Source organism: Temnothorax nylanderi, unplaced genomic scaffold (assembly GCF_030848795.1).
Source record: "Temnothorax nylanderi isolate EJ_2023f unplaced genomic scaffold, tnyl_v1.0 TNYL_tig0009_pilon, whole genome shotgun sequence".
NCBI lineage: Eukaryota > Metazoa > Arthropoda > Insecta > Hymenoptera > Formicidae > Temnothorax > Temnothorax nylanderi.
Window position 1 is genome coordinate 289,229 of NW_027249071.1, and position 19,882 is coordinate 309,110.

Here is a 19,882-nt window from a genome sequence, read left to right on the forward strand (position 1 = left end):
GTGTGTAAAGCATTCGAAACTTCGAAAGTGCATTTAGCGTTTCGAAGCGTGTTACAAGATAATGGTGAAGCACGGTTGCGGCCTGACACTGCGCGCGCTCCTATGTTTAAACTGTCTGGAGCAACAAAATTAAATGAATTTGAGTTTGACGCGCGCGGAGCGCGCTAAACATGCTTTCGAAGTTTCCAGGCGTTTTACACGCTAGACTCGTTCTCAGGAACGGCCGCCGTAGCTTCGGCTCGATATACGTCCCAAAGTTTTATTCTGTGAGAGCGACTCCGTATACGTTGGGTGCGAGACCATTCGCTAAAGAATCGAAAGGAGAGCTCTCAATGACGCTTGCTTAACGATTCTATTGCTTGAAAGCGGCTGTCTGGGTAAAATCTTCCGTAACATTTGTACCTTTGGATAGTGCGGGAACTTTACAATATCTGCAGCAAACGATTGGGAATGATATCATCATAGAATTCGCATCACAATTGCTGCTCTCATTGTTTCTATTTACTTTTTTCGACAAAGTAAATTCTACATACCGATAATAATATTAAAATTAAATATAAAGAGGCTCAAAGATTAAAAATCAATAAAAATAAAATAAAACGATTTAGAGCCAGAACTAGGTGTTCGTGCCGATGTATTTAATACGACGTGCCCACACGGAGAGAACTTTTGTGTTTTAGAAGATTGCGTTTTTGCGTGCTTCTGTAATTTTTAATTGCCGTTTCATTGTAACTATGTTCCATTGTACTACACTGAAGACGGTCTGAACACGGACCGAAACGTTTGTGAAATTTAATTCGCATTAACATCGACACGAACACCTATTTGTGGCTCTAAGCTCTTTTTTTATTTTTATTGATTAAAATTAAAGTTGCGCAGCAATATTGCGCGAGTGAAACAGAAGTGATGCCTCCTAACCATCGCTGATTTGCCTCGTCGAAATACAGAATGACATTAATCGCTCTAGCTCGAAAATATCGATATACATCGCGGCTAAAACTTAACGTTCGATTTGGCAAATCGTTGAAGTAACTCTTTCGGCGTGCCCCATTATCAGCCATTCGCAGTGGCTAGAAGCGCCGCCTCGTAAAGAGGATTTCGATAGCGCTCCTGGAAACGCCATTGAAGGAATGAGCCAATGCAAACGGTTCGAGAAAAAGCGGCGAGACGAGAGAGGCGAGGAACGTCCGGACGGCAGCGAACGTCCTCCAGCGATCGTAGACGGACGACCGCCATGATTTCCACGTGAAAAACGTTACCGCGATTACTGACCGTTGCTCGTCGGCCATACTTCGATATCCATTTTCACTTCGCCGCTGGATTTTTTATTCGTCGTGTGCAGTTTTAATGAAAACGTAGCAATTCATGGTTGACGGGGAAAATAGATGAAAGGGATATATTGCTTCATCACGAGAGTCGAATAATCGCTATATCTGCTAATTTAAAACGCCGTACTAATTAATTTTTACTAGATTTATCTATTAGAAGATTGTTTCTCGAGATATCGACTCATGTTACTGAAAAGAAGTCAACTTTTTCAAAGAGTCAAAAAGTCAGTTCTTTCATTTTCTTTGACGCGTTACACCGTATTAGATTTTAAATTTTGTAACATAAGAGAGTCCACGGATTCAACTGTGCACGTAATATGCGATAAGCAAAGAAAAGCTCTTTTGCTTTGACTTAAGCGTCTTTTTTTTCCTCTGAAAGCCAGTGAAGTCTTATTTTGTATGTAGGATGGGAAACTATTTCAGTATACAAATTCCCGCTAAGAAAACGCTGACCTAAAACTCGTCAAAAAGGACCGGCGGTTGAAAGATCCGATAGATCCGAGGGAGCGTGTGCAGGGTACGAGAGTATCGCTCTGTATAGCCGAGGCTATTCGCGGCAAAAATGTTTCGGGCGCGGCGACCGCGGACGCGCGGCGCGCCGTCGACTACGCTTGTCGCCGTAAAGACGCTTCCCAGAGCGCTCTTTAAAGCGCCATTGGGAGAGCCGGGGCATTCAACGACAGACGGAAAGGGACGATCGGAGGAAGACGAATGAACGAGGAAGAAGCGCGGAAAGCGACCTGACGGTGCGGCGAACGAGCGAGCGAGCGAGCGAGCGATCGACTTGGCGAGAGCGAGAGCTCGGGGGAGATTTCCGTGTGAAAAACGATACCCGGGATTCTCTCCGAGCTCTGTCGCCGTTAGAGAGATCCCTCGGCTTCCTCGACGCGACCGACGAGACCGACAATTATCGGTTCGGAACCGGACTTCGACGTACAGCCCGAAAGACCGCGCAAAGAGCGAGAGATGTTATCGTTTCAAGCTCCGCTCGTTCAGTTCCGCTTTGCCACTTCGACCATTCTCGCGCTCTCTCTCTCGCTTCTTCCTTCCTTTTCTTCCGGCCTTTAGTCCCTTCTAGAGCGCGGAATAGAGGCAGCCCGGCAGCGGCGGCGGGATCCCGGGGGCCGCGTATCTAAATCACATCTCGCGCGCGCGAAAGTCTGCCTTCCCTTTTTCCAAGGCTCTTTCTCGCCGCGGCTCGCTCTTTCACTGCCCTCGCGACCGGCGCCTCCTCACCTTTTTATCTTCTCGCTCGACCACCGCGCCGCGGAGAGTCGGTTTTTTGATCTCCGAGTAATTTGAGAGTAACGCTTGGAAAAAAGACCCGTTCCTGGATTTTTCCAGGTGCTTCTACTTCTGTGCTATCACCCTCGCCTTTTTTCCTTCGCGTCTCTTCGAAGACTCGGATTTTTCCGCTGAAACGTGAGTGTCAGCCACGCGTTGAAAAATGAATAGGCAACCGACCGATCAATAATATAAAGTTGTAAATTATTCGTAATCATTTATTAAATTTATTAGAGGAATCGAAAATAACAGTGATGGATTTTTAACCCTCGGTGGTCACACTTCTTTTTTGAACATTTCTTTATAGGATTTTTTTGAACATGATGCCACTCAAAAAGTTAATTTTTAATACATTCTACAATGTTTAAACTTAATTCTAGAGTTTTTTGCGATCCACTTAACCTGTTAGTTTTTAAACAGCATGCAGCTGTTTGAAAATTGGTTGGGGGGATACTTTGACCACCGAGGGTTAAATATCGAATTTTCTGAAAACTATTGGTAACAATATTTGTCTGCAGCGTTACAAAATTTGAATAATTATACAAATACGCGTTTTGCCTTTCTTTTTTTTTAATCAAATCGATTCGACAGCGAACAAAGGTGGCGTGTTTGTCCGTTAGTTACGGAAATAAAAATTACGTGTCACGAAATTCGGAAACACCATACCAGTTTAACAATGAAAACCGATTCTCTACGCGAGACGCTTAAATCGCTACATCAAATTATAAAAATTTTCAAACGAGTGGATAAAAATTTATCTATCCCGCGCTGTGCGCTCGTCAATGACGATACATCGCTCAATAAATCGGTTTCTCAACAGGTTGTCGGGGCTGGGAAAACGGAAGGCGTTGACGACGTCCCTTTTCGCGTGAATAGCGGGATTCGAGATAAAAGAACTGTAATACCCCTGCGTCGATTTAATTCTGAAAAATCTGCCGCCTGACCGACTCGCAATCGCCTTTTTCCCCCCCTTCTCCCCCGCAAAGTGCTAGTTAAAGGTACGATTCGTCGGTTAGATTTCGAACGAAACCGTTTCCATTTTTGTGGGTGTTTGAAAACGCCGGACCAAAGCGCATCGAAAGTAAATCCGATCAAACGCGATGAGGAAAATAGAAGAAAATGCAGGATATAAAAGCCGCACACGAACGCCGGTCGGTTCTTTTATTCACATCGTCCACCGTATTTACATGATGTGCATAGACTCTTTTAATCCGCCTTGTTATCAAGGATATATATATATATATACGCAGGTATTCCAAAGTTTCAATAAAATCGATGGCTTCCCCAAATTGCAGCATGGAATTCTCTTCGACATAGCGTGATGGATCACAACATCTCTTTGATTAATAATGAAAATTTATTATTCCCTTTGTAGACGAGCAAGAAGCATGAATTTTTTGTTGGAGAAAAATTATTCGTATTTTATGATTTTGCGATAAAATAGAAACTAGGTTGTAAACGAAACGAAAATTATGCGTACATTGATGTTTTTCTCGAAATACACATAATTGCAGTGTACGTATAAATGCAAATCGTTTCGTAAAACACACGAAATTATGAATAAATCTTGACTTGACTTCGTCAAACTCGAGTATCTTGTTACATTTCGCGGTAAATTATTAAATCAAAAGGACATTCGCGGAGAGAAATGAATATTCTATTCTATTATCCCCTATCATCTGGCCGGTGATAACGGCCCCTAATAGCAGCCCCAGAATCGACGGGGGTTGATGAATATTTAGACGCTGCCCACATATTTTGTAACTTGGTATAATTGACAACGCTACCGTTGCTTCGAAACGGATTATCGGCGGTATCGATTATACCGCAATATATTAAACTGAACACACGTCGGTCAAAAATAGACATATAAACCCCGTATTGACTACAAATTTAATCTCGCTGTGCCGCGCTATTAAATGCAAATCCATCGAATAACGAGCGTTTAATTGAAGCGCGCAAGATATACAAACCGGTGATAGCCAGGCCAGTCTACCGGAGTCGCTGAAGTGACTGCTCGCGTATGAGGTATCAATCGAACTAATAAGTTGCACTATTCAAATTAAACTGTATCAATTAAACAGTAGATACATACGCTAAACAAAGATCTGCCTCGATATATAACTAATGGGTCTCTTAATTTCAATTTTCTAAAAATAAACTTACAGGTAAATTAAAGCTGATGCTAATAATACGAAAATATAGAGTATTTTCTGCATGGAAGGCAAGTAGAAATTCACGTCGTAACATTTATTACGTTACGACGAATTATGTAAAGTACCGCACGCAGTTGCCAAAGAACCGTAAAGATTATAAAACCTGTATTTGCATAATTTTGTAATAATACGATTATCGCGTTTTGCATAATTCGTAGTAACAATAAATGCTTCGACGCATCCTGACTGTGTTGCAAAACGTACACATGTTGTAAACTAAATTTTACAAAAAATTTACATGTATATTCGTGTTTTCAATAGTATGAAAGTGTGAAGCTTATGAAAAACACAGAGACTTTTAATCTTTAGTGATATTGAAATATATATAACGGAAAAGCTATGGGTAATATTTTTGTTGAAACGAAATGCACGCCAGATTTGTCAAAGAATATGTAGGTGAAAAATAATACGCGAGGAAAGAAAAAGGAAAAAGCTTGCTCACGCCACACTTACACTTTTTCTGTCTTTCAGAGGCCGAACAATAATTTGTAGCTTGTTTTTTAGACGAATTAGAAATCGTGGATTTCTCCTTTGGCTGCACTTTGCGCCCTTTTTTGTAAAGTCTACATTGATAATTTAAGGCATCAAATTTAAGCTTAAGCCTTAAGTTTTCCCGAAATTTCGATAAAAGCCTTAAGCCATAAGAAATTGACCAATCACAGTCGAGTATCCTTCTCACATTCGACTGTGATTGATCAATTTCTTACGGCTTAAGGCTTAAGCTTAAATTTTACGTTTTAAATTCTCATTGTAGACACCGCTTAAAACACAGACAACACTTTCCGATAAACCGAGGAGTATCTTACCTGCGCTCTCCGAAGCGGGTACGTCGGGGCAGGCTTGATATTTGAAGAGAAGTCTGCTGTCATCTGTACAGGTGTCGACGTTGCTCGGCGGGTTCGAGCACGTGCCGTGGCCGCGGTTGTACGAAAAGGTCATGGGGCCGCGAAAAGGGCACGCGACGGGGGGTGCCTCCTCGCGGAACATGGAGTATAGCAGCGCATCCCCCGTAATATACGAGCAGAGAGACGCCAGAGAGTTCCTATTGTGGCAAAAAGCTGCAAGAGAAAATTAATTGAGATTAAATGCGCGTCCCGGCTGCGTTATCTCGCACGCGCGCGCACACCACACACACAATATATCCTACATTAATAATAAATCTTATATCCGGCCGGTGTTTCATATCAGCGACCCAAATTTTCCCGAAACGTATATTCGTTACCCGGAAATGTGACATCGTGCATTAAACCGCGGCCGTTGAGAGTGACAGAAGTAGGTATGTTAAATAATTCAATGAAAAGACACAAAATTTATGTATTATAAATGAGAGATACGTTAAATATATTTAACGCGTTTGTTTTAAACGTTATCGCAGGCACGGCGGTATAAAGTCATAATTTCCCGTGTCAGAAGACAAACCACTTCAGAATAATTGATGACAAAAATCCAATTATCTCTTACGATATCATTTTCTTCGATAGTTATACAAAGAGAAGGCGATGTTATTTTCTGCGACAAAGGAATTATGCACCTAGATGACATATTCGGAGCTTATATTTTTAGCCGCATTCGCATTCGGCCAAGTCCATAGAAATCTATAGACGGGTTACGATCGACTCGAGAGATTACGATTAGGACTCCCGTGTAACATCGTGAAAACTTCAATTTTCTCGAACGCAATATTGCCGTTATCGGATTTCGCTGATGATAACGTATCACTCGTACAGCGTAAAGTAAATAAAAGCCCCTACAAGTCGTCCTATTTCCTATTACTTGCTTCACTTCGCCCACGGAAAAGTTTTCCGCGGCAACAAATCTCTCGCTACGGCGCGTACGTATCATTTTTCGAGCGAGCCAACGATAATCGCAGTTACATCTCTTTTTACGGGGGACTATCCTCCGGGGAATCACGACGTTAATAAAAATTTTGCCGGGTAACGGAAAGTTCTTATATCGCCGGTGACGCGGAGGACGGGGAGGACGAGGAGGCGGAAGAGAGGAAGAGGCAGGTCGAGTTGGACGATGACGAATCTTTCCTGAGTAGCAAGTTCATACCCGCGGTGGAAGTTTAACCGAGGATATTTCCCTCCGATTTCTTTCCCCGCGGCCCCCGCCGCCGTGCCCGGTAGGCAGGAAAGCGGCGGAAGCTTCCGCGAAAGACTTCGCTTCGCAAAGAGACTTAACTTTTCTGCACGCAGGTGTTACCCGCGGCCAGCGAAAAATCGAGCAAAAGACTTTTGTCTCCGGTCTACCTCTTTATTGGCGGCAGCCCCGAGTTTTCAGATCGCTTGAAGCTTCTCTTATAATTTTAATATCTTTCAACGGATTGTTCGAAATTGTTCGAAATTTACGTACGCCAACTTTAGTTTTGGCAAAAATATTTATTATATTTTATTTAGTAATATTTTAGCAGCGAAAGATGTGTTGCTAAAGTGTTGCTAAAATAAAATATTCAGGTGTCGAATTAACGGTACGTCACGTGTGATATTTATTCAATTGTGCACGCCACACTTATTGAATGGAGAAAGTCCTGTATCTAATATCGACACGTACGGCGAAGATAGAGTCTCTCCTTGGCGCCACACGGACGAAATTCGCGTTTCTTTAATAAAATATACGTCGTATGTGGAAATATTGCGTTCGCTTCGACGTTTCATTCATCCGCGCTTTTGACGTTTCGCAACTGAGTTGCCTGGATTCGCGCCGCGCCGCGCCGGAAGGATAGGAGAGTAGCGAGCGGCGCGCGTTTCGTCTCCGTTCTCCCATTTTTCCCCGACGACAAACTGTGCTCAACGAAGGCAGTCTGCGAGCGACGGTGCCCGCGGCGTGACACTATGCAGATTAAAGCTCGATAAAACGACGAGAGGAGAGAAGAAAAACGGGGGAGGGGGAGAGGGGGAGAGGGGACTTTGACAAATCGTCGAAAAATGCCGACGCGAGACGTAGGAGGCGGATCCAGCGCGGACGCTGTCGCGCTTTTTCCGCTCGTACATGTTGACCTACGCTTTTTTCTCCTCGCTAACCCCGAGCTGCGCGAGTCGGACGTGGGGCAGTAGTAGCCCGCGCTATCCCTATCGCATCCGGTGGGCGAAACTTCGGGTTACTTCTTGGTGCTCGTATCGTCGCGCTCGATAATCGATAAAACTGCAAGGGGGAGATACATTTCTGGATTGTTCAAAATAGTTGTGCCGAAACTAGTCAACTACGTCGCAATCTCCAGAAAGTTCTATAATTATAACTCGCGAGACGTCGCGTAATTGCGGTTTCTCATAAAAAATAACTGTTTTCGCACTGCGAGTTTTTCTCTCGTGCAATGCAGATTGTCGAATTTTTCGTACATATCTTACATATAATGCAGTTTAATTTAATTCTTTCGATTTAATAGATAAATCCAAAAACTAGGAACTTCAAAAAATGTTAAGTAAATTACATTATTGTAAAACTTTTCCTAAGCATAATGTATGAATCGTACATTAAGATGAAAGATTAGTTAGGATTGAGAATTATGCAGAAGTGGGAACTGATTGTAGCTTGAAAGAGAAAAACGGTTACTATTGTTTTTTCAATTATTAGAATTAGATGGAGCGAATTTTTCGTCATACATGTCACAAATGGTTTAATTTAATTCTTTCGATTTAATAAATAAATCCAAAAACTTCAAAAACTGTTGAGTAAATTACATTACTGTAAAACTTTTCCTAAGTGTAATGTATGAATCGTAGATTAGGTTGAAGGATTAAGTTAGGTTTGAGAATTGCGCAAAAGCGGGAACTGATTGTCGCTCGAAAGAGAAAAACGGTTACCATTGTTTCTTCAATTAGCATTAGATGAAGCTGAACAATTATTCTATTTTTAACTATTTAACATATAGAAATCTGCAGGGAGACTTGCATTAGCGTTGGCAGTCGCTAACCGGTAAACTGGAACGCGCAGCGCACTTCAATCCGCGAACGTGCAGAGTGTGAAATACGGCAGCGTTTTGTTAGGAATTATTATCATGTTTCGGCGAGTTCGCTTCTCGCTTGGATGAACACATTAACGAGGTAGATAGAAAACGAATATTCATAGCGGTGAGGAAGAGGAGGGTTGTTCTCGATCGCCTTTATACAGTAAACGAGATTGGTACTCGCGGAACGGAATTAGCGAAACCGTTTTCGTAACGGCTTCTTCTAATGTCTCGGCGTTCATCGCGCCCGTCGTTCCTCACAACGACACGGAAAATCGTTAAGTCTCCCGTCCAAGAATAATTTCAGACGCTACGACTCACTCTCGGCATTCTCCCTTCCCTCTCCCACCCCGTCATCGCGTCAGCTTTTAATTATCGGCATTCTAATGAACGAACCGGCTCTTCGAGGGCTACCGGCGAATCGTTATCGACCCGGCGAAATAATGACGACACCGTGCCGCGCACGTGGCGCGTTTATTTTTAGGTACTTTTTCGTACTTACTCTCTTTGTACTGCAGAACGTTGGAATGCTTCTCGTGAATGACGACGCAACGGTAGCATGATTTCCTGAAACAGAAAAAGAACGAGGCGGTCTGCCTTAATTCATGTTTTATTTCACGTTGCCTCGATAAGAGAACGTTATCCTATTTGATTCCGTTCTCATGTTGAAATCAGACATGTAAAATGGAACGATTTGAATAATACATTTTTAATTATCAAAAATGTAAGCGAAAATTGCAACCAACCAACAATACTTCTCCATAGAATGGACAAAATAGTCGTTACTTATAGAACTAGAAGCATCTGATTTTCGTAATTGCTAATCAATAATCAACGCGAATTTTATAATTGTTTACGTCAACATTATTACAGTTTCGTTGTATTTTAATTGTGTATAATTTTGTTACATTAAAAGGATGCGGTGACGTTCAATTTTCGCTATCGTGTCTCACGGCGCGTTTCTTTTGCAACTTTTTTCATATCGTTTGACGGTATATCGATCGGACACCTTGCACAGGCAAGTCTGATAGTGATCTTCGCAAAAAACTTGGAGAGCCGGCTCGTGTGACACGAGCATTACACGGCGAAACAGAAGCTCGGCTTCCGCCGAGGCTTCATTAGACTCATTACGTCTCTGGGACCGCGTCTTTTCTTCGAGTTTTCTTCGCGATCGTAACTGGACTGATTCAGATTCGGGGAAATAAATGGACGAGAATCTCGTCCAAACTAGAGAGGAAAGACACTCTGTCTGTCATTTATAGCAAATAAATTATAAATATTCATTGTAAATGCAAGTATATACGAATTTATGTAATTACAAATAGAAATATTATATTATATGTCTAAATTATAATTATTTATATATAAATTTTATATTACATGCTGTTTTTGAAGATGGTATCATGATGGGAAATATTTAAGTACTTTTTAGGAAACAAAACTGCAAAGTTTGATTACATCTAATAAAAAATACAGTTAAAATTTGATATAGAAACGTAAAATTTTGATAACGCTAATTATGACCAAAATTTTAACTTTGCCATAATATTAAACAAAAGGATAAAATATCTTTGAGATGAATATCCTTTCGATATTATTGAATAAACTTTTACTTCTATTACTCAAATAACGAATTCAATGTTAAATTTTCATAAGTCCAAAATTTCACAGTTTTAAGTTTGATGTTGAATGATCTTAAATATTAATATTCAATTCGACCAAATAAAGCGTATCGAGATCGTGTTTATGAACATATCACCAGAGAGAAGAATGAGAGACGACACGGCCCGATCCTTAATAATATGAGAACTAGAAAAGCAGAGCAGGGGAGACGGCTGGTCTTGGCTGCGTTCGGAAACGTCACCCGAGTGCACACGAGTATACTCCCTTCTCTTTCTATCTCAGCGAGTTAGAATGAGAAGGGAGTATACCCGTGTGCACTCGGGTGACGTTTCCGAACGCAGCCCTAGTGGGTAGAGCGCCAGATTCGTAATCCGAAGAACCGGGTTCGAATCCCGCTAGGCCGATGAGAATTTTTCTCAGCAAAACGCTGTCCCCCCATCTGGCGGATAGATCTCGAATGATACAGTATCCCCGCAGATGGAAAGCTGGGCTCCGTCTTTCGGAAGAGACGTTAAACCGTTGGTCCAAAAAAGGGTTAAAGTGAGAGGAGAAAGGGTAGTAGAGTAAAGGTTTGGGTAACGTTCCTTACAAAAACGACTTCCAACCCTGCGGGGATAAGCAATAAAGATAGTTTAGAAAAGCAGAGCAACCTATGATTTAGTACAAATTACTAAAATACATGGCAATTACCGAGTGGTAATTAAAGAATTACCGAGTCTTAAATTTACTCTACAAATTGACTACGCTGAATCTTAACTTATCTTAAAAATCCGCATTATGTGTATCGTGTACTTCAATGTACATTATTATTTGAGTTAAATACGTATTTAAAGAAATAAAAAATGAAGAAGCTAGCGTTATTGACCATTTTCACGTTTTTCAAAGGTATAAGTACTATTTTCAATTATATTTAAATTTTGAGGTATAAATGATAATAGAAAATAGTACTTATACCTTTGAAAAACGTGAAAATGGTCAATAACGCTAACTTCTTCATTTTTTATTTCTTCTTCAACGCCGCGGATCCAACCAGGCCTGAGTCACTTAGCGAAACGATTTAAAAAAAAAGGTTGGATCCGTTGAAAAATTCCGGACCCAATGCTTAACGTCCTCGATCCTCGAGCCTTAAGTTAAGCATTGGGTCCGGAATTTTTCAACGGATCCAACCTTTTTTTTTTGTTTCCCGTAGGAAGAACGGATCCAACTTGGTCTAAAACATGACCATACATACGCGCTATTTAGCTTTAACATTATGCTATTACTATTACACTATTAACTCCTTGATACACACAACTGTCAAAATATACAATGACAGCTGCAAATGAAGTAAGCGCAGCAAGAGAACCAATCGGCATCGCTGAAAAGCGACAACAATAAACTTCACATCTCCGCGACACCAAATTGATTGACCGTACCGTATATAAATAAAGCGAAACTTTCGACAAACTTTCGGCAACTTTCGACGTTTCGACACGACACGAGAGTCATGGCGGCCGTCTTGAGTGGCTGCTTGGCAACGTTGCACGCGTCAGCTGACGCACAAGTCGCGTGTCCTACCATTCTCCCACCGTTGAATGGAGGTTATAAGGATAACATATCTTTTTCGGCAGTTGTATGAATATATTCACTATCGCGGAATTGTAGAAATTGTGACGTATATTTTTTCTATTTTAGTATATTTTATTCTTTACCGGCGTGATCATATTTATGGTTATATCACTAACTCTAGTCAAATTTGTGACTTTGCTCTGATATTTTCAGTTTATAGCAACGGTTAAATGAGAAAACACCTTACGGAATAATTAATTTAAATGTATGCTGATTTTTACATACTAAATCATTCATATTTGTCACTAATAACAATAGTTGTTTTTGTGACTTCAAATTATTGCTTGAACCACCTTAACGCAATATCATCTCATTTCAAGATATATTATATATTCTTGCGTATATACAAGTATATCCGCGGTGTTAATTTGACACTTCTTTTTTTCTGTGTATTATCTAAAGTATCGAATTTCTTCGAACTAAAACAAGTCTCAAGGTATATAGCTGCACGTTTTTAAAACAATATCGCCAATTTTACAGAACTGAATAAACCGCTACTCGTGATAAAAAAAAATAGGGATCCGGGTTATTCGGTCGACTGATTTCGCCATATTAGCTTCAGCAGCTAAAGCTTTGATCGGTTGGATACATGAACTGTATATGTTATCTGAATCCTATATAGAAATAGCTCGATAGAAATTTTCAGAGTAGAAATTGTCTCGCTACAATTGCTTGCGATACACAAAGAGGTTAAAATAAACACGTTACGAGTAAATAAATAATATCGATAGCTTTTTTATTTTGTTTCGATACTCGAAGAAACCGATATTGGATTAGTTCAAAAGTTATTAATCCTTTATTGCTTTTGATTATTTATTACGGTGTAATTCGAGAATGAAAATAACAACCTATACATTTTTATATCCAAAGATAAAAAATACTTTCAATTGTTAACAATAAATATCCAGATAATCTAATTTATTCTTTCTTTTTCGATAGAAAAGCGTGCTTTATTCTATTATTTGTTATCTAAAGATAAGTCGATATACAATAGAAAATCACAATAAAATATTCTGTTTTCAAAATAATCCTATATAAGGTTTTCAAAAGCATTTACAATCTTGTTTCAAGTACTTTATAACAGATGTAATTTCGTGAAATAGGGAAAAAATGAATCGGATTACTTACTGATCTACCAGGAGAAACTTGTCACCTTCGTTGTGCAGACACCTGCCCTTGGTGGATAATTCGTTCTTGGATATTAATATTGATTGCCTCACGCCACTTTGGAACCACGTGCCTTCCCACCTTGCTGGAAACAAGCATTCTGAAACGACAAAAGGTAGATCAAGGTTTATAAATTGTTTCACGTCGCGTTTAATATGCTATATAATGTGTGCGCGTTACATTTTTCATCATCATCATTATTTAGGGTCGTGGCACACAAAAAACTTAAGCAGTAAAACTTAAGCAGTAAGCAAATCAGCCAATCACAGCCAAGAACTTAATAAGGCATAACGTAAGCGGTAGCAAATCCAAACTGTTGATTTTCTTACTGCTAACGTTTTACTGCTTAAGTTCTTCTATATATGTGCCAAGGCCTTATTTCGTGAAAATCTACGTTGAATCTAAAACGCGAATTTAAAAATTTAATTATTGAAAATGGTTTCAATTTTTGAAAAATCTACAAGTGATAAAATCATGCGCGATAAAATCAACAGGTATTCGCACAATATGATAATCTTCACATTTCCAAAATTCTTACTTAATATCTCTATTTTTGGCGAGATGTATCTGATCGGCGTGCTATACGCCATATTACGAGAAGAAACGAAGAGATGTAATATGTCCAATGAAGTAATTCAGGACAAATCGAATCCGAGGCCGAAGATAAGAAGGAAAAGGAGTAGAAATATCAAATAAGAGAGAAAGAGAGAGAAGAGAAATTCAGGGGTAGATGAGTGGAGAGAAAGTTGAGAGAAAGAAAGAGAGATCGGGGAGACACAGCGTCGGTAGCGAGATGGGAATTCCTGGGGCGGGATAATCCCGAGGGCGAGGCGAATTTCCGGAAACTACTGCTAGTATGGAAGGGATACATCCAGCCGAGTTATCGACGATAATCGAAATCCGGAGGAGTCCCTCGTGCCTCGTTCGTTCTCCCGTGCGTAGGTCCACCTATACTGAAAACGAACGGAGAAACGGGGTATAGCGGCGAGGCGTATTTTTGAGCTCGACGAGGCAGAATAGGAATCCATTTTCGAGGAACGAGCGGACGCGCGATACAAGATGATGTCTGGACCAAACATGAGGTGAAAATTACGAAATAGGAATGACGGATGTATCCTTGCTTTCCTTCACGTACGATACTTATCGCTTTCCTATAATTCTATACACTGACAATGAGAAACAAAAGTTGTTAACTTGACTAAATATTTTCAACTGGTTATTATTTTTTTAATTGAAATATTTATGTATTTTAATTAAATACGACATATTAAATCTAACATGACGTAAATTGACTCAAATACTTGAATATTTCAAATAAAAAAAATTATAATCAGTTGAAAATATTTAGTCAAGTTAACAACTTTTTTCTCAATGTATAAAACGCATTATTTTTTCGAACGATAAATTTGATATAATCAGTGCTTTAGATCAGTAATTTGTGTGTGTATGTGTGTGTAATTACACATGCGCGCATGAATGGTTATACATATTATATGTATGACAATTATATTATTAGGCATATTATATCATTACATATATTATACATGTATGTAATATGTTTAACGAGTCATATCTCATGAATTGTGTACGAACTTAAATGGTAATCTAATCGAATAATTATGATTTCACATTTCACAAGGAAATTACTACATACAATCTCTGTTAATCTAGTAGCAATCGTTTCTTGGAATATCGCGTAATGTCTTCATCTCACCTCGATTCGAATTACCATTCTATGTATGTCCGATGTAATTTACATCAGATATTAATTTAATAGCTTAACTTTATTATACATAGAACCGCACCGAATCGCTTGCAGAGGTATTCTTCGTTAATATGCTATCAGATGTAACTGCCTAAACTCCCTTTATATGTATAAGGCAGCACTAACCAAATCGCTAAAACTAATAGTCTCATAATTTTGATTTACGCAATAATTAGCGCCATAAATTCTGCCCGCAATTTACATGTATTTACTAATAACTTTTATACAAAGGTACACTGTACAATTTTCACATAATACAGTTTTCAGGTAAAAGTGTGGAAAGAAGAGTAAATGTCGCATGAAGACGTATCGAATAACCGTGACATCGTTTAATGCACTTAATTAGGTAACGGCGAGCGTAATTGAGAGGCGGACGCGAAACTTGGCGCACGGCGCGGCGTGAAAGTAATTCAACACAGAGAAATATTTTCGCAAGGATTCGCGCGGCGGTAACAAAGGGAAATTTCAGCAGGAGTCCCTGTAACGGGACAAGACTGTTATCGTTTCCCCAAAGTTGACTCACGGTGTTGATTCGTCTAATTGGAGAGAGGTTTTTTTTAGCTCTTTAAGGGGGAGAGACTGTTAAATGTTGGTTGAATGGTTTACCGACCGTGGGGTAAATAGCCGGCCCATCAAGAACGAAGCTCTGCCCGGCTAACGCAAATTTTGACTAGCTATTTGTAATAACAAGGCGCGAACGAATTCCCCGCGCTGAATGTTGAGATTGCCCTTTTAAAGTATCCTCCCTTCCTCGTTTCCGCGCGCGCACGAATGGTCGTTGACACGTTCAGTCTTCGAGGTTTTATTATAGTTTGCACAAACATAACGCTCCTCTTCTTTATTCCGTACAAAGGAAACAGAGAGAGAGACCGCGTTTCTTAATGAGTTTAAAAAGGCTTTTATATAAAAATAAACGAGATAGTCAATGCGCGCGCGAAGATCCACCGCGTGTTTCGTTGCTCTTGCTGCATGAAAATTGTCCAGAAATCCTGCCGTCTCGCGTTCGAATCCATTCACTCTCTTCCAAAATATAATTCCGCGGGAGGATTGACTCTCTAATTTTTGCAAACTACATTTAACAATTTGTCAATTTTTATCTCTGGATCTCGTGTTTACAATACATGAACATAGAGTATTTGCAAAAAATAAGAGAAAAGAGAAATGTATTTTATTAAAACAACAACGTTTTACGAACGCAAAACATTGATATCCGTAAAACATTTTACGTATGTATTTTACAACAAACGAACATACGGGATTAACCTGGCACCATCGCTCGCTGTTTATTTTGCATCATTCATAGCAAACAGAAGTAATTGGAGGGTCAAAGGAGAGATTGATTATATGCGATGAAAAAATCATCGAACACTCAAGAACGACGGGTACAGGTGCGTTTAGCGAAATGGAGATCGATACGACGCGCGCGGGGGGGCCACCCAGAATTCGTCAGCTGCCCTCTTTCGCATTCATCTCCCTCGCCAATCGCCGTTTTAACGTCGGCGGCGGCCACCCCAAGCATTTATTTATTTGCACGCGGTTCGTATGCCGCACGTTGCCTCATTTCCCCGGGCGCGACGAGCGGAAGGGTGAGAGAAAGGGGGAAAGGGGGGAAAGAAATGAGAGAGAAGGACTCCCGAAGGTCGAGAACGCGACGCCATGTACCCGCGAGGGGTGAGATTCCCGCGAGTCGCGCTAGGGCTATAAAATCCACGGGCGAGACTCGAAATCCGTAATCACAGTTCGCACCAGTCGCCCACTATGATGGAGCACCATCGCGAGAGAGGAAGAGGAGAATGAAGGGAAACCGCGGGAAAAGAGCTGGGGAAAAAAGCAGCGGATATAACTCGAGCTTGCTGTTCAGATTTCGAATGTTACGTGAATTTCATAGAAACTTTTCTTTTAAATATCATTCTTACAACTTCAATTCTATTAACCATCTATTTGGCGAACGAACGACAAATAATATTCGCCGCCCTAATTTTTCCCGTTATAATTATTATTCAAATTAATTTATATTTCCAAGAATTTGATGCTGAAGAAGGCTAAGTAAAGCCGAAATGTACACAGTAATTTTCTCTTATCAATTCTTTATATTTATGTGTTGAGAATAAACTAATTTATCATATTAGTTTATAACATTCTTTTATTTAGCTCGTATTGTTGGCCTACTTACCACATCCTACTCTTTGCATTACATAAAACGAGCCTAACAATCTAACAATTACGTGAATTTCTTCGATTAGCCTTTTTATCATTAAACTGTTTTTAAATCGTTTTACCCGCTGTTTGCAATAATAATCAATTTTTAAAAGTCAAAACGTCTCTATAACTCACGTCTGTATATCGCCAATCAATTAATCTCGTCGCTTAAAAGCGGTTTTGATTTTCCGCCAAAATCTTCGGCTTTGAACGTTACGGGTTTTAAAGAGCAATTAAAAGTGGTGGTGACGCGTTAACAAAGCTTCTTCCGATCGCGAGGGCGGATAAATCGAGACACGCGAGCGCGAGCTCTCGGTCAATCTAGCACAACAAAAGATTTTCCATGCCGGAGAATGGCGGTGGAATGGAGAAAGGGGCGAGAGCGGGAGCTTTTCGACCACACCGGCGAAATGGAATGCCCTGAAATTTTATATTTATGCTTCATGCCCGGGTTACATGTATCCGCCGGTTTCGGTAGGAAAACTCCGACCGAGTGGACAAAATCGATATCGGCGTCGATATACGCGTGTCGATGTAGCCCGGGATCGGTAAATTGAAATCCATAACCGCGATATATGTACCTCCACACATATCTCGGTTACCATGACGGAGTATCTCGTCTTCGAGCAGTAAGGGAATGAATCGACACTGCAATTCTCGTGTTGTATCGAACGTTCTATGATTTCACTTTTCCTTCGTTTTCGCGAATATAGCCGCGTAAAAAAAATGGTCGAGATGACCTTCTCAGTTTCGTGGATGATCTCTGCAGATTTATATGTCGCTGAATAAGTCGTAATAACAATGAATCGAATTATGAAATTTTATTCAATTAGATTTATTCGATTATTAGAACTTTTAGTTTGTATAATAAACCGCACGTTACAAATTTATATTCTAATAGATAATAAAAGAGAAAATTATTGCATTACTTGAGATCGTTGTTTGTTAAATCTGTTCATTGTGTTTGAAATATTATAGTTATAACATTTTGGTCGGGATATGCTACAGTTTTGAAATACCGTGATATAGAACACTTTATCGATAGCAAAGAAAATAAGGGAGGGAGGATGAATAGAGATTGTGAGTAGGCTAACTTGCGGATGAAATAACGATAAAACTTTCGTCGTAATAAATAACGCCGTATCGTTACTTTATGATTATTAGTGATTCTTGGATAGCAGGTAGCGGAGTCTCTATTTATAGCCTAACACCGATAAGAATATCCTTTATACGCGCGACGAAGCTACAGAATCAGAGCTCTCTCGCTTTAAAGTGATCGTTTACGAAAAATATCTCTCACAGAATTATTCAGGTCTTCTCGGTTATATAGCATGGGATTGAATAAATTACTATTAACAAGATAGGGAATGAAATATTTTATAAGAAAGCTATATTCTTTTGAAATTGATAAAAGCGATGAGATTTTCGAACAAAATTTATTAGAGCTTAAACAGATTAGTGAATAATAAAATTAAAAATTGCAAAAATAAATAACTAAAAATGGACGTATAAATCTCTTTACAATATTAGTTTTCGGTAATACATTTAACTTATTTTTATCGAGCATTTATATTCAAAGGATCGTGCCCATATATCATGCAAAAATACGCGATCGAAAGAATTAAGTGATTTTATAACTCGAAACAGTCTTTTTAGATAAAAATAAGGAAATACCTTTTTTGACGTTCTTTTGGCAAGTTAATTAAATCCTGACGGTCCACGTTATTCATGGCTTTCCCGCGGCGTACGTATTACGCGTACTGTTCTCGAAATGCCATTGTTCTCTGTTTTCGGGGTCATCACGCGAGCTTACTCGAGCCCCTCCAGATTCGGACGACGTTACTTACCGCGTAAGTTACGATCGCTGTAGCGGCGAGAAGTTGAGAAACGTTCTTATGTGCTCGACACGCAATTAAGTGGGCTTTATTCTCACAGACAGGACATTACTTTCTCTATCTCCCCTCTACTCCCACTGGAGATCCCGGGACACCCCTCTCTACGCCACCGTCCAATGGTTACCGCACCCTGCTTTTGTGCGCGTACAATGATCCCTCGCGCACGAACCGGTAATTCACCCCTCAAAACAGCGCACGTTCGCCGACAAAACGATACGCGTGCGCGACATAATTTCGTTAACAAATAACTGTGTTACGACGACGTTGCTCCCGTAAGCGATAAGCAAGAACAATCGCCGTGTATTATTATAGCGACAGTGACGGAGTTGCCGCGCGTGGGAATTAGCAAAATTAGGAATTTATCGTGCAAGAAATTTTGTCGCGTAAGAAACTCTTCCGCTGGTCTCCGTTGTTTGTTGAAATATTTTACGTCTCCATATTACACACGTATATAATTTAATTATTATTCCATTTAAATATGTGTACATACACAGGGCGCGGTAGGTTTCGCTTGTAAAGGCAGACGAGTCAAGTTTATCGAGGAATTTTATCACCGAAATTTCACCCGGACACGACGTGACGTCCCGTATCGCGCGTGCACCTTTTATATGAATAAAGACATTGCCGCTTTCGTTTATTTTCCAGAGATACGTATCGACAGGAAGTGAACGCTCTTCTCGACACAATCGACAGTCCTCTTCGAACAACCGCGATTTAAACCCCGTCGCTCGCTCGCTCGCTCGCACGCGAGTCACATCGTTACATCGAATACAAAGAATGACGGACGACGCTCTTTTCGGCTCGAATATCGCGATTGTTACCCGACAACGTCGGGCGACGACCTACTTCTC

General features: G+C 40.2%; 1 protein-coding gene and 1 long non-coding RNA gene across 3 annotated transcripts in view; one reads left to right on the plus strand and one right to left on the minus strand.

The window, feature by feature from the left end:
- LOC139786220 (uncharacterized) overlaps positions 1-19,882 on the plus strand; it is a 181,391-nt gene that overhangs the window by 90,510 nt on the left and 70,999 nt on the right. Inside the window, exon 2 of the long non-coding RNA XR_011722219.1 lies at positions 13,109-13,287. This is a non-coding gene — a long non-coding RNA (uncharacterized lncRNA). The remainder of the gene's footprint in view (positions 1-13,108; positions 13,288-19,882) is intronic.
- Positions 1-19,882, minus strand: part of LOC139786170 (uncharacterized) — a 244,763-nt gene that overhangs the window by 56,783 nt on the left and 168,098 nt on the right. For both annotated transcript variants that reach the window (XM_071725327.1, XM_071725320.1), the window contains exons 4-6: positions 13,134-13,272; positions 9,277-9,341; positions 5,635-5,886 (exon numbers count right to left, since the gene is read on the minus strand). In XM_071725327.1, the coding sequence (XP_071581428.1) occupies positions 5,635-5,886; positions 9,277-9,341; positions 13,134-13,272 (456 nt within the window). The remainder of the gene's footprint in view (positions 1-5,634; positions 5,887-9,276; positions 9,342-13,133; positions 13,273-19,882) is intronic.